Here is a 15,821-nt window from a genome sequence, read left to right on the forward strand (position 1 = left end):
CAAAACATGCATATTATATATTATAACTCTTTATAACATATTTTTAATGCATGTATCATGCTTCCTATGGTGGGTTTTTAATTCTACATGGCATATACTATGCATATACATGTTTATTTTAAATATAACATACATCACATGCATAACTATTTAAACACCACTAATATGGTTCAACTTTGACATTCTAAGCTAGCAAAAATGACTAATTATCACAAAATAGCTCAAAAACAAATCTGGACCGCTCAACCCTGACCCGACCCAAACCCAAACCGCCCGAATTGGCTCCCCAAGGCTCCAATTGAGGCTAAATCGGACTCTAGAGTGGCTAAATCGGACTAAAACCCACAAAAAATGATCGAACCGACTTCACCCGCGTAAATCGTCTCACGAACGCACACGTCTTCCTGGGTTAGGATGAACAGCGTCAGACGCCGCATCCCAGTGTTGCAACGCCATGGGACTCCAGGATGAACAGCGTCGTGACGCCATATGAGCAGCATCACGACGCTACGAGGGCAATGGCTTCTTTTCCAGTTTTTGCTGCTAACCATGCTTGTTTCAAACTTCGATTATAACCTAGTTTCAACTCTATTGACTCCAATAAAAATACAGACTCTTGAGCACACAAATAAGCTCATCAATCAAGAGTCAATTACAAATTAAATTCATAACCAAAGAGAAATCTAATGCCAAAGTCAAATTTCCACCAAATCAGTCAACCAAACATACATCCATAGAAATTCACCCGCCAAACTCAAATTAATATTAATTAAGTGCTTAAATTATGCTCTAATACTAATTGATGGAATGAACATGAAAATAGTGAAAGTAATCAGAATCAATAAATACTCTCATTACAGTTAATTTGAGTTTAAAAGCGTGTATGAAAACAATTTTCAGAAAAGAAGGTTTCAAGAACTTATATCTTTGAAGAAATCCACCAAATCCAAGTTGTTCTCCACAAAATTGAGCTAAAAAACAACATTAGACCACCATGAGACCTTCTCTGCTATTCTTCAACTTGAGCCAATGAGAGGGTGGGGCCCCTTGTTCAAGACCTGAATTTAGTATTTAAGAGAACATCCTCTCTACTATCCCTAAATTAGGTAGGTGTGAATTTTATCTTGCACCCTATGTCCCCTGCTATCTACCTGGTCTTACCCTTGAAATGGGAGGCTTATTGAGCCAGCACTGTTGAGTCAACCCTCACCTATGCAAATCTAAGGATAATTCCGAATAAACAGGAGTTCATAGTTAGCTCAGGATTAAGATCGAGTTACCTAGGTCATCGATTTGAAACAGTCAATTTTAAATAGTAAACAACAGTATAAAGTAAGAGTGACTTATTTCTTAGTCCGATCTTATGTAAACTCATTATATAGGACACCCCGCTCCTCATGTCGCTACATAAACGAATTAGGATCACTTCGTTTATAGCACTTTACAACAAATTGTAACAACTACAGAGTGAGCCGCATCCGATAGTGTTACCAAAATAAGGCACCCAACTTTATTCATATACTATAGACTGTTTTAGCTATTTACTCGAACTTGATCCTTCTTTATGTCTCCACATAAAGTTCAAGTATTCATGTAATAGCCATGGATCTTAGTTTATTGGATTTAATTTTTACAAGTGCAATTTACATATTCAACAATAGTTTTATTGAATAAATGTCAATAACATCTTTATTGATAATAGAAAATGTTTAACATTACAAACTGCGAGTTTTAGGACATACAACCCAACATTGGTATTTTGGAAGAGAGAGATAGACTTTGAGAGAGGAAAAAGATTATGTGAAAGCCTGAGAACTTTTCTTATAGTTTTTCTATAAAAAAAAAAATTACAAAGAACGTTCTCTGTAAGTTTCAATCACTGAATGAGTGAAAAAGAGAACAACCTTCAACTATCCCCACCACTCACGTAGTGAGTTAAGAGAAAAAATAGGGGAGGGAAGTTATTTCCCTCCCGTTAATTCAAATTGAAATTAAAATACAATAAATTAATTTTAATTTAAATAAATAAATAAATATATATATATATATATATATATATATATATATATATTAAACTATAACCTAAGGTTTAGTATTGTATCACATACAATATAATCTATAGTTTTTAAATATCTCAACAATGATATTTAATATAAATCTCATTTATATTAAATTCAGTTATATGAATTCAATTCACATATCTAAGATTTGAATCATATTCAAATATTTATTTCCTCTCAAATAAACTTTATAATTTAATATATCAAATACATTATAGTAATTATATCATATATAATTAAATTAAAATAATTATATCACATATAATTAATTCCTTCAATGAATTTGAATAATTCAAATTAATTCAAATTAATTCAAATTTGATTCTCACTTAATCCCTGATGAGCTATAGAGGGGACCTCATAGACTTGTAGATTGAATGCTCCAATGGTACTTGAATAATTAATTAAACTTCTTTAATTAAATTATTCAACATCTATTAATTGTCGAGCACTCCACTAAAGACCAACAGCTGCACTCTTTACACTACAAATATATTTCTATGTCTATTGGATATAACCAGTCAACAACGCGCTGACCCTTCATAAATTGCTCATAAGTACAACTAGACCAAAACTATTGTTTTGCCTCTATAGTTACGTCTAACTCCTTAAGTACCACTGATCCTTCTAATGAAGGATAAGTCATAGTCCAACTATGACTAAACCCCTTTCAGGCCAGGAGAGGGTGTGACACCACATTGTTCAAGCCTCAAAAAAGTACAATCATCATAGACAAAATAGTCAAATCCAGTTAGTCAATGTCATTAAGTCATGCAGTTCAATCAATCATAATTTACCGATCTCAACAATAAAAAATAATTAGCCAAATTCGTCTTAACAGTCTCAAGAAACAGTCCATGTGATCTTAAGTAACCAGTCCATATATTCTTAAGTAAACAGTTCAAGTAATCTTAATTAAGCAGTCCAAGTGAGGGACAACTGGTTCAAAGGTGAACCAGTAGAAGAACACTTACCTCAAATTTAAGCCCAAATGTAATATTTCAAGTGAAATTCCCTTAATGGCTTTAACAAACTTGAACCAAATCTCAATACGTATTTTGCTCCAAACAACTTCCAAGTTTGCACAAAAATCCAAATCTACATCAGAATCATAATTAAGGGGTATAACTTACACCAACATAAACCAATCTAAAAAAAGGATTTAGAAACCTTAATCACTTACCAAGAGTTGCCAAAATCAATCTTTAAGACTGAAAGTTTCCAAAACTTCAATCTAATATTTGAAACATGGATAACATCAATTTCATGCCAAATTTAATGGGCATTCAATCAAAACCCAAAATTTCATCATTAAATCAAGATCTTACCCAAAACCAAACTTTTCGGCAGAATACACAAATTTGGCGTATGAGGGCTCGACGAAATCCACAAATCTGGCGTGTGAGGGCAGAAGATCGGTGGCGGCCGAACAACATCTGGTGGACAATTGGTGGCATTGATTGACGGTGGTTGGACCTCCACGGCTAAGAGAGAGTCGACCGAGAGAGAGGGTGTATGTTATTGGCAGCGACCCACACGAACGGCGGCTGGCAGCACAAGTAGACCCGACGAAGGGCAGCGACATTCAGCTTCGAGGAAGAGATGACACCGACGCGACTAGATCTGACGTGAATGGCATCGGTGATTACGCGGGTGAGATCGACGAAGCTTCAATTGGACGAACATGATGGCTGCACGTGCGTGGGTTTATGTAGAACGAAGGAGGGTAGGGTTGGTAACGGGGCTAGGCGGGGCAGGGGAGGGTTCCCTGTCCCCATCCCCAATGGGGGATTTTATCCCCATCCCTGCCATTTCAAGGCGAGGACGGAGACAGGGATTCCTCGTCGGGGAAATGGGTCCCCGCAGAACCCATTCCCTGTTTTTCCTTTTATTTCCCTATGGGGTTTTTTTTTTAATTTTTTTTTTTTTGTAAAATTATTTTTGGTTTGGACTTGGACACTTTAGTTGGACTTAGATTGGGCTTATCCTTTTATTTTCTTATGGTTGTAAGTTTGAGGGATTTTTTTTATGGAGAGGAAGGTATGAGAATGTTCTCAAAAACTAAAAAACACAGAGAACTCTTCTGTTGTTTTCTTAGTCTCAAAATTGACAACCATCCAAGAAGAAGAAGAAAAATTTTTCTTTTCTACTTGCCAAAAATAACTACCAACCACTTACGTGGGTGGAGAGAAAAGAAGGGAAAGAGAGTTGTAATCCCTCATTTGTTATTAAAATAATAATAATATAAATATAAATATGATAACTAACTTATCATATTATATATATATATATTAAATTATATGTTATATCAAATATAACATATAACCTATAGTTTTAATATTGTATCACGTATAATATAAACTATAGTTTCTTTTCTCTTTTATATGACATTTAATGTAAATCACATTTATATTAAATTTAACAACTATGAATCCAATTCATAGAAACTATATTTGAATCTTCAAATATTTATTTCCTCTCATTAAGCTATAATGTATCAAATGTATTATAACAATTATATCACATATAATTGAAACAATTTAATTATATCATATATAATTAAATCCCTCTATTAATTTGAACAATTCAAATTAATCCAAAAACTTCTTCTCAATTAATCCTATTGAGCTACCAAGGGGACCTCATGGACCTATAGCTTGATGCTCTAATGGTACATGAATAATTAATTAAACTCTTTAATTAAATTATTCACCATTCGTTAACTGTTGTTCACTCCAGTAAAGACCGACAGCTGCACTCTTCGTACTACAGATATATTTCTATGTCCATTGGATATAACCAATCAATAGTACGATGACCTTTCACAAATTGCTCGTAAGTACAGTTAGGCCAAATTACCGTTACCCTTATAGTTACATCTAACTCTTTAAGTACCACTGATCCCTCTACTGAACAATAGGTCATGGTCCAACTATGACTAAACCTCTCTCGAATCAGGAGAGGGTAAGACCCAGATTCAGCCTTTAAGGGAGCGAGCAATTATCTACTTACCCTGCCTTGAGGAAGGAGCGAATTTCATCTTGTTTAGTTGTGTTCTCAAGTCCCCAATCAAACGAATCTCTAAAATGGTAGGCTTGTTGAGTCAGCGATCTGACCTACCCATACAAATCAAAGGACCACAGTCGTAGGCAGGAGTTCACAAATCACTCAAGATTCAGGTCATGTTACCTATGGTCATCCTGGTGAAATGTAAGTCTCTACTACGAACGATATTATATAATGAGACTAAACATTTCGTGGTTCGGCCTTATACAAACTCCTTTGTGTATAATATTCCCGCTCACATGTCTATACATGAATGATCAGGATTAGATAACCTTGAATATTAGTTTATTGGTTTGTGGTTAATGCAACTAAAATATCATATATTTTATAGAAAATGAATAAAATATCATATATTTTATTAAATACACAATGAGTTTTTTGAATAATGTTTACAAACTATAGGACCTTACGATATTTAGGGCATCAACCCCAACAGAGGCCTCGTTGTTCAAGACTCGGAATCAACCCTTAAGGGAGTAATTCATCTATTTACTCTAAAATCGAGAATGAGTAAATTCTATCTTTTGTAGCTTAAAATGGTACACTTCTTGAGTCGGTGAGTCGGGCCACTCTCACCCATACAAATCAAAGACTGCCTTTATAGATAGGAGTTCATAACTCACTAATGATTGAGGTCAAATTACCTATGGTCATTCTATGAAATGTTAATCTCTTCAGTCAACGGTGTTATAAAGAGAGATTAATCATTTTGCGGTTTGATTTTATACAAACTCTTTATATAGGATACCTCCACTCACATGTTTCCACATGAACAATTAGGATCACATCGTTTGTCACACTTTACAACTTTTGTAATAATTACAAAATAGGTCGTATTCGTAGTGTTACCAGGATAAAGTACCTAATCTTATCAATATACTACAAACCATTTAGGTTATTATTTGAACATGATCCATCTATATATGTACCACATACTATTTAAGTTGCATAGAATAACCTTGGAACATTCTTTTATGGACAATTGCATATATAAAATAATCAACCATTATTTCAAATAACTTATTAACTATGAGGCTTTAAGGCATACTGATGCATTGTTGTTATGCGATGAAATAATGGTAAGAATGCGATGGTGGAAATGTGTTGTGCATGCAAGTTTTCTCAGTAAGATCCAAGTATAAATCCTACTGAGTTGCCTGGTAAGCCCAGGGTCAAACTCAGGAACTAAGGAAAACAATATGCGCTAGTAATTTTTAGACCACTTTGCGGTAACAAATAAAATCAAGGGGTTGGTTGGTTGGTTATTTGAAATATAAAAGCTATGCGGCAGATTTGAGAAAAGAGTTAATAATACGAAGGATGCTATGAGTATGTGGGGGAACGGGTTGAGAAGGGATTTAGCTAACACTTCCTAGGAATGCGTTCATGTTATGCGATCATGCTACACACATACAATAGTAAGTCATCTCTCAATGTAAATACTATGGTTTCTAGTTTTAGAACACAAGCGATGTATGCGATGGTGTCTATAGAACCTATGTTTAAGCCTCTATTCATGTCTATGCGATGACGAATGACACACACATACACAAGGCGACCGCATACTATCATGACCTATTTCTAGGGTATATGCTATGCATGTTGGCAAACAGAGCTTATCTCTAAGTCTCTATCTCTTACTTATGCAGATCTAATCTTGCTCTCTCGAGTCTAGATTCTAACCTAGCTCTCTCAAGTCTTAGGTTCTTTCTTTAGACTCTATCTCGAGTAGTTTTAAAGATTGAGGGCACAACATAAGGCAAGATGATCGCATGCAATGAAGATCATAGGTCATGTTAGCTAAGTACTTCTCAACCCATTCAACAAATTTAGCTACTCATGCGTATTTTATAGAGAGTGAACGGGTGTAGAAAAGCAAGTTCCATTCTATATATATATATAATCGAAGTACAGAATGACAATGCGGAATAAGAATAAAGAGCCTGGTAGCAATCTCTTGCTTCCCAAGACTTTTACATTGTTCTTCTTTACTCTACTCGAAAGATATTCTTGCTCTCGCAAGTCGGCCCTCTCTGTTTTTTCACGCTCCCTGGCACTCTCTCGAGCTGACCAGGACGATCTTCCGGTGTCTTTTTCCTTTTCTCACTTCCGCCTTCTAAGTATAAAAAAACTAAGAACAAGGCTAACTGTCCGAACTGTAAAACTGGGCTAACTAACTAACTGGTCGAACTCTTTCAATGAAGGTGGCCTTCGGTATTTATAGAGCTTCAGGGTGAAAAGCTTCTTCTCTCTTATGATTGCACTGATGAGATGACATTAATTTCTGTTTGATGCGTCGAATAATTGTCACCGAAAAGTTGAGTGTACTTGCTACAATAGGTCGTTAACGACGTGTCAACTTAACTCGGAATTAACCGTCATCAGTTTTCTGTCCCATCGTGATTTATTAAGCTTTCACCTAGATGCGCCGGCTCTATGCGGCCACCTTCTTGAGCAGATTTTCGCGAGCGCAATCGATCGCATCGCCTTGCGGTTGCAATCTCTCAATGCGCTCGGACGTTAATTTATTCGGATTGCATTTCTGCCTTGCGCCAATGCATTTTCTGCACAAAAATATATACGTTAGTTGTTTTAATGCGATGGATGCATGCGATCGCAATATTGTGAACTTAATGCTTTTGGACGCAATATTGTATATTTTTACCAATGCAATCCTGCATTGTTTTATGACTTTACCCTGTAATAACGTGCATTTCTGCCCGTTATCACATACATCCCAATAGACTTTGATTGCATTTCCATACAATTTGACATGTGATATCATAAAAAGTCCTAAACCTCTTGATAATCTATCTCAAATGAAATGTTACATGTAAAAAATTGTAAAATATCTGTGAACATTTTAAGTTAATATCTTAATTGAGTGTTAAATCTTTAGGAAAATATGTACGCAATTGAAGGGTTAAACTAAAATGTTAAGCAAATAAAAAAGACCACTAGAAAATATATTGCATTGATGCCTATGAATTAATAACTTAATTTTATACTTTTTAATAACCTAAGTAATATCATTATGGTCCCTATACTTTAAGATTTGTTCAATTTTAGTCCTTGTACTTTCAAATATCCATTTTGGGTCCGTCAATTGTTAATAAATCTTAAGTTTAGTCTCCCAATGTTAATTTATATCGAAATTGACTAAATAATTATAATAATTTTTATGCAAAGAAATATAATATGTAAATATGTTTTCAAAATTTAGAGTGAAAGTGTTAATAAATAATAGGAAAAAATATTCTTTTGGTCCTTGAGTTTTCAAGAATATGTGCATTTGGTCTCTGAGGTTTTAAATTGGCTAATTGAGTCCATGAATTTTTCAAAATACATTTAAAAGATCCTTCAACTAATAAATCTATTAAATTTAAACATAATATCGACTAGTTGGTGATCTGGCAAGATGGGTTGGAAAAAAAATATATTTTTTAATCTTTCTCTTCACTCTTATTTCTCTCTTCTTCTTTCTCCCTCTTACTCTCTCTCCTTCCTCACCATCTTCTCTCCTATTCAGCTTGGATTTATGGGTTGTCCTATTCTCGGAGAAACGACAAATAGTTATAAAAAATTTAATTAGTTTGATCTTGAAAAATCAAACAATAAATAGTGTTATCAAAATATTCAGTATCTATTTATGCATATTTAAAAGTATCACAAAGTTGGAAATTTTAATAAACATTCCATTGGAAAGGAAGACTAAATAAACACAAAAATCACAATTTAAACAAATAACGTTTAGAAACCCTAAGCAAGGGATTGGGGAAATGGAAAAAGAAAAGAAATATCAATTAAATTGAATCTTCTTCTTTAGAAGAATGCAAAAGCAGATTAATTAAATGCAGATTCATTCATTTTAGGTATTAATTAATTAATCCATTATCATTTTTTTTATTTATTTTCCTCTTGTTTTGGTTTCCATGACAGAAAATTTGGGATGAACCTACAATTAGAGGTGTGCACAATTTGATTCGATCCGATTTTAGACCGAACCATAAACCGAACGAAAGTCTACGGTTCTCAAGAAAACAGAACTGTAGAAACCAATTTCCATCAATTTGATTTCTGAACCGAACCAACCTGAATCGGTACAGGTCGATTCGGTTTTTTCGGTTTTATAGGACAACGAACCGTGGACTGAACCAAACTGGTCAGTTCGTCTACTTAGTGAACCACAACTTTTTTTAAAAAAAAATCGGACCGAACCGATTAACCGGTTTTCGTTGGTTCCTACACACTCCTACCTACAATGCATTCAATAGTAAAGTAATAGAGAATTTGACCCTAAACGCTCAAAATCCAAACAGGAAGATGGAGAGGGAGTAGAGATAATGAACATGAAAGAGAAATAAGAGAGAGTAGAGAAAAATTAAAAAATTATTTTTTCCCAACCCATCTTGCCACGTTACCATCTAGTCAATATTATGTTTAAATTAATAGATTTATTAGTTGAGAGACCTTTTAAATTTATTATGGAAAACTCAAGACCCCATTGGGTAACCATTTAGTTTTTAGTTTCTATTTTTTATTATGTCTATTTCATCCACATGTCTTGCAATAATTTACATCTTTCTTGAGTATAATGGTTGGATTCTTAAGCAAATTCTAAAAATAAAAACAACTTTTTGAAAGTTACTTTTTTAATTCTCAAAATTTGTCTCAGTTTTTTAAACCATTGGTAAAAAGTAAATAACAAAAGAAAAAATTTAGAGGTGAAAATATTGTCAGTAGACTTAATTTTAAAAAATAAAATAGTTACCAAACGGAAGTTCAAAGACTAAATTGACTAATTTAAAACCTGAAGAACTAAATGTACACATTGTTGAAAATTGAGGACCAAAAGAGTTTTTTTTGCTTAAATAATATTATTTAAAAAAACAATAATGAACAAACAATACAGACTAAATTTATTTAAGATTTCTCGAGAGATACGTGACTTAAAATGAACTAAAACTTCAAAATGAAGAGATTAAAATGATATTTTTGTTATAAATACTATGATAATAGATGTTTATTAGATGTTCATGCTTAGTATCCATTAACCATGTGTTGTGCCCTTATTTCCCAATGTGTTGTCCATCTTCCAGGACTTAACAGAATCAATTATACAGCCAATGAGGGTCTCTATTATTTTCTTCCTTTTCAAAGGTTGGGCAAACAACTTTTAGTCGTTGTTCTCAAGGAACCTTCACCTGAATTCCTTTATGTCAACATCACACATTATTAGTATCTATGTAATCTACCTTCTACTTGTCAAGTTGTTAAATTCCGTGAAAATTAGAAAAGTGAAAAAATTAAAAAAATTTCTTATTTTATATTTTGCTAATTTAATTTATTTATATTTTGCTAATTTAATTTATTTATATATTATGTTTAATTTCTTTTGATATTATATTTTATTGATATTTGTGTTCTCGTTGTAATCTTCACATTTATCATCATTTTAACAAGGTTTATTATTATCATTATTTTTATTATTTATAAGAAGCAGTATATTTTATGTGATAATAAAATATGAAACCCTAAATTGCATATTCAAACGTGGACAACGCCGTTGGTCGTCTTCGCCGGTTGATTAAACGCCGTCGTCTTCGTCCTTCGTCTCTGCCATTGTCTTTGTCGTTCGTCTTCAACATCTTCAGCGCCGGTGGTTTTCGTCGTTGGTCTCCGGCGTTCGGCTTCAGCGTCTGAAAAGAAAGGTTCGTTTCCCTTACCAGCTATCTTATCCCGAAAGTTACTTGAATACAAAGCCCGCATCTTCCATTTTCAGCGTCTTCATGAATTTCGGCCTGTTTTTTCATTTTTCTGATGGACAAAGTGAAGATTTGTTTGATATGTGCTAATTTCTGAAGCCCAAATCTCGTTAAATGATCAGTTCAATTGTGAATTATTACCTGGAGGAGTGTAAAGGGTTTAAAAAACGATAGTTCAAAACTAATTTAGAAGAAGAAGCGATCATGCTAATTGATCATTTCCTCGAACCATGTTGAGGAAAAAGGGTTTTGGGTTTATATGGAATTTCAACTCTAGCTAAGTTCTTGATTTTCCTGAATGGGGAGATCAAGAAGGTAGATTTTAGCTACTATAGGTCTGAGACAGTGTGGAAGATCTTACCCTTCGCTTTCAATTTGTATTCCCTGGTGACACATTAAGCAGGCTGATTAATCAGGGGGTTTAGGCAGGAGTATCAGAAGGTTTCTAGATCGGTACATAGAATTTTCACCTTACACATTTTCTTTGGAGATGAGGTTGCTGTAAAATTTGTAGCAAAGAGAAAGGACTATTACATTTATTCTTTTCTAAGGTATAGGCAGGAAGGATTCCCATAGATATCCTTTGGGATGGAAAGGGAGAGGGAACATATAGTCCCTTGGTGAAATAATACTTCACAACTAAGTTGGTGGAGTGAGTTTGTATTGGCAAGATGAGAATAAGTGGATTGATGGAATGAGAGGAATTGTGGAGTGAAAAAGTAGTTGCGTATTGCTCATTTCAAATTTTTTTTCTTGAGAGTTTAGACGTGAGGAATGAAGCATGATTTCTGAGTACTATAGAGATTGTTAATGGAACGGGAGGAATTGTGGAAAAAGGTTGCTGATGGCAAGTACATAGTGATAAACTAGATGAGTTCTTATTACTCATTTCATTTTTTTCTCTCTTAAGGATTTATGGTGAACTTTTGCTTTAGTTAGTTACTATCATGACTAAAATAAGTCAAGTGGTGGGAGAAGGATTAGCTGATTTAATTTTTCTGTTTGTATGCCCTTTTCTCTTCTTTGGTTGTTGTTGCTGCTTGTTTTCATCATTCATGTTCTGATGTTATTACACTTTTTTCTAAATGAATTGAAATACATGATAGTAAAATATTTTTAATTAACTTGCAACTCATATCTTATGCTTGAAGACTCTTCAACTACGCTACACCTCTTTGGTCTTTGGCCGTTTGTTCACATGTGCTTTATTTGGTACATTTATTAGAAAATAATTTGAAGGTTGGAGTTCAAAATAAAGAATAGCCATGTGTGGAGAATTACCTCTGAATCCAATTCCTTTGGAGAGTCGACCTGGCATCCTTTTCATTGGATCCTCAAATGTTGGCAAGCGCTCCCTCCTCTCTAGTAATTCTCTTTCTCTAACATATCTAAATTCGATCTATTTCAATTCTTGCTTGTTGCAGTTTATTAAGCTGATTGTCATTATGCCTGGTTGTAGTCCGTACGGTGTACGATACTGACCTTATTGAAGTTCTCAATTACTACAGTAGTCCTATAGTATTATAATGATTGGATTGACATCTCAATTCTCTCAACACCATGGAATATTCTCATTTTTTTTTATACATAATCCTGGGCACAATCTCGTGTATGTATCTGTATATCTATATATCTATATATGTATATATACATATATTTCATCTAATTGTAATTTTGTAATGGAGAAAAGTGACCACAATTTCATAGAAGGAAAATTTGTATTTGATAGTTATCTGTTTTTTCTCTCTTTATTATGTAATTTTCCTTTGTGACTAATGTTGTTAAGTTAGTGGGGTTTGTCTAGATGCACGTGTCTTGACATTCATGGATTATAAAAAGAATCATCATACTTGGCAGTTTTCATTTGAGAAACTGATCATTTTCGGTACCCAATATTTTTCTGAAATTGTAGGATTACTCACTGTGGACTTTGAAGACGCTTTGAATTCATCCTCTCAAGTTTCAGTCCATGGGTGAATAAAAGAATTTTTCATTTTTCTTCTTCCAGCTATCAATGTATCCTTCTTTGTAGCTGGTCAAAATGAAATTACTAGCTTTTTCTAGGTTGCTTGATGTAAATTTGACCTAAAAATGGATTTATTTTTCCTTGGCAACCAGTTGGACTATCAATACGCAATATTACACAGCTGATGTCTCTGTATCAGTGGCTCATTTGCATGAGGAATTTTCCATCGAGGCTTTGCCTATGTTCAATCAGTTGGCTGCCTTGGTCATGGTCTTTGACATGAATGATGTTAGTCCTGTCTATTTGCCTGATTTCATTTTGTTTCTACTCTAATTTTATGTCTCCTGGGAATCTAGTATCTTAACTGCGATTGTGTTGATCGATTTTTTGTTGATGTCATATGTTCTTAAGCCTACTACTATTTTTTCATTGCAGCTTTCATCTCTTGTGATGCTTCAGGATTGGGTTGCTCATGTTGATCTACAAAAAATTGATGTATTATTATGCATAGGAAATAAAGTAGATCTTGTTCCAGGTCATCCAGTTCATATTGAGTACAGAAAACTTCTGCAAAAGCAGAGACTTAAAGACTCTTCTATAGATTATTCAGATACAGCTGAATATGGAATTTCCGAAACTGAAGGAAGTAGTTTATTGGGAGACGAAGACTTCTCTTGGGAAACTAGGAGGTCATGTTTGGCATGGTGCATTGAACGCAATATTGAGTTCATTGAGGCTTGTGCATCTAATGCAGATTTTGATAAATGTAAGATCCTTGTCCTACCATTTGCTATTTTCTTAAGGTATTTCTAGTTCACAACCTCTGGATTACTATACGATGATTTTATAACTTTCTATATATATGGAAATAGAAACAAATCTTCCAGAGAGATGGCTGAGCGGTTGATGGCTCCGGTTTTGAAAACCGGCATAGTTCTAAACAAAGAACTATCTAACTGTCTAGGGATAATTACTCAAGATATTTTCATGAAACCTCCTTGACAGTGGTTTGAGTTTGTGAAACCTATCCCTTTCATATCACGTGTATTGGTAGGAAATTGAAATTTGTGCTGGTAAATGCATTGTAGAAATCCAACAAGATGATAGTTTGAACATAATTATACTATATTCTACAGGTTTATCAATTGATGGTGATATACAAGGAGTTCAAAGGCTCTATGGTGCTCTTTCTGCTCATATGTGGCCTGGAATGATTCTAAAATCTGGAGATAGGATTACCAAGGCATCATTACCCATAGAAGAAGGTTTTTTCTTCTTTTTTTTTGGGGGATTATATTAATCTTCAGTAGATTGTTTCATGTCAGTTAAAATTCTAAAGTCTATGCCTTTTTCGTTTTCTCCAATCAGAATTATCAGAAGAAGAATCTGATTTTGAAATTGACTACGAAATATTATCTGGGGGTTCAGCTGAGCCATGGGATGATTACAAGGGTTGCTCGTCGAATGGAGAAGGTTCGTCCATAGATGCTGGAGCTCATCGAAAGGATGATGACATTGCCGAGCAAGACCGAGCATGTCAAAATATCTTTGAACAGCCCAACGGTGAAGAAAACCCTGTGGCTTTTGATGGAGAACATAATCAAATGACGGATCCATGCGAGGGAAAACTTCTTGATCTCGAGGATTTAGAACGGTTGATGTCTGAGATAGGGAACATGCGTGACAGCTTGAGGTTGATGCCTGATTTTCAAAGGAGAGAAATGGCTGCAAAATTGGCAACGAAAATGGCTGCCATGTTTGGTGGAAGTAGTGATGATGATGAAGAGGAAGCTAGATGACAAGAAGAAATTTGGTATTCTAATCAAGTTTGCTGTCATGGGAGTAGTAGTCATTGTGAGCTGGGAAAGGTTTTCTGTTCATCTTGGTCCATTCTTTTTGTCAATTGCTCTGCCTTTTTCAACACTTGAATCTTGGTATGTAAATTTGAACACTACAAACAGGGTCTAAATTGGTATATAAACTCAAAATGCAAAAGGCAGTCATCAAATGGGAAGGGGTTGTGATTGCTGATTTAATCATTGAATATGATCTTGAGCTTGAGCTTGCCAGCCATGCAGAAAAAGACTAATCTAGGGTTTCTTTTTCCCTCTTAGGAAGAATTGTATTGTGTAGTATGGGCTTGTGCTGCAGTGTGATCAACTCTGGAGTGATTCTTAACCTTCTATGCGCACAGATCTATGAGAGAGAAGTATTTTGAATTTATATCTATCTAGTGTTATCTGTCAACTTTTTGAGTTCACGTCAACGGTTATTATGTGATGGCTTCATTCAATAATTTTTCTATACATGGTATTCTCCATATTTGTATACACATCACATTGTTTGATTTCTTTATTTGCATCTCCTTTAGATTTTATTGAGAGTTTATTCTTTTATTATTTTACACCAACCAGACTAAAGCATGTATTATATCGTCTTCTTTTTAACAGTCTCCCTATTGAACATGTGTTGAAAGGTTTTCACGAGATGGAAAATGAAAATTATTAGTCCAACACGAAGCTGATGAATAAGTGATTGTCTGATAATGAGCGAGGGACGTTTTTCTTTTTGTTAAACAAGGTTTATTGAACTCATAATTCATGAGATATTTCTTATGAATGTCAACTAGATATCGTAAGTAAATAACTCTTGGGTTGATTGTTTGATAAATGTTCACTATGAGTCATGTTCAATAGAATTTAGTCAATTATTTTTCTCTCGTTAAGGTGGAGAATTAAAATATTAATTCTCTTTCTTTATTATCAATCTTATCATTGTCACTTTTGAATCAATAAATTCATCTCTTTTATTTGTATGACTTGTTAGATAAAACAACAATCTCAAACGTTTCTCATCCGACTCTTCAATGCTAAGGATGTTGGGGAAAAAACCTAGCTAAACCTTTTTTTTCTTTTTTTGTGGCATTTGGGTCATCATTAACTTGGCACTTTAATTTCATATCTA

At 34.1% G+C, this 15,821-nt stretch overlaps 1 protein-coding gene across 1 annotated transcript; it reads left to right on the top strand.

Annotated features, from left to right (window-relative positions):
• The first annotated feature begins 10,599 nt into the window (after positions 1-10,599).
• On the top strand, positions 10,600-15,080 carry LOC120074423 (uncharacterized). The gene is made up of 7 exons (XM_039027542.2): positions 10,600-10,837; positions 12,117-12,256; positions 12,804-12,864; positions 13,010-13,145; positions 13,293-13,623; positions 13,994-14,122; positions 14,226-15,080. Exons 2-7 carry the CDS (start codon positions 12,157-12,159, stop codon positions 14,654-14,656), a joined length of 1,188 nt encoding a protein of 395 aa, XP_038883470.1. The 5' UTR covers positions 10,600-10,837; positions 12,117-12,156; the 3' UTR covers positions 14,657-15,080.
• The last annotated feature ends 741 nt before the right edge of the window (positions 15,081-15,821 follow it).

Source organism: Benincasa hispida, chromosome 3, assembly GCF_027475165.1.
Source record: "Benincasa hispida cultivar pf3 chromosome 3, pf3_genome.v1.1, whole genome shotgun sequence".
In the NCBI taxonomy this organism is placed as follows: domain Eukaryota; kingdom Viridiplantae; phylum Streptophyta; class Magnoliopsida; order Cucurbitales; family Cucurbitaceae; genus Benincasa; species Benincasa hispida.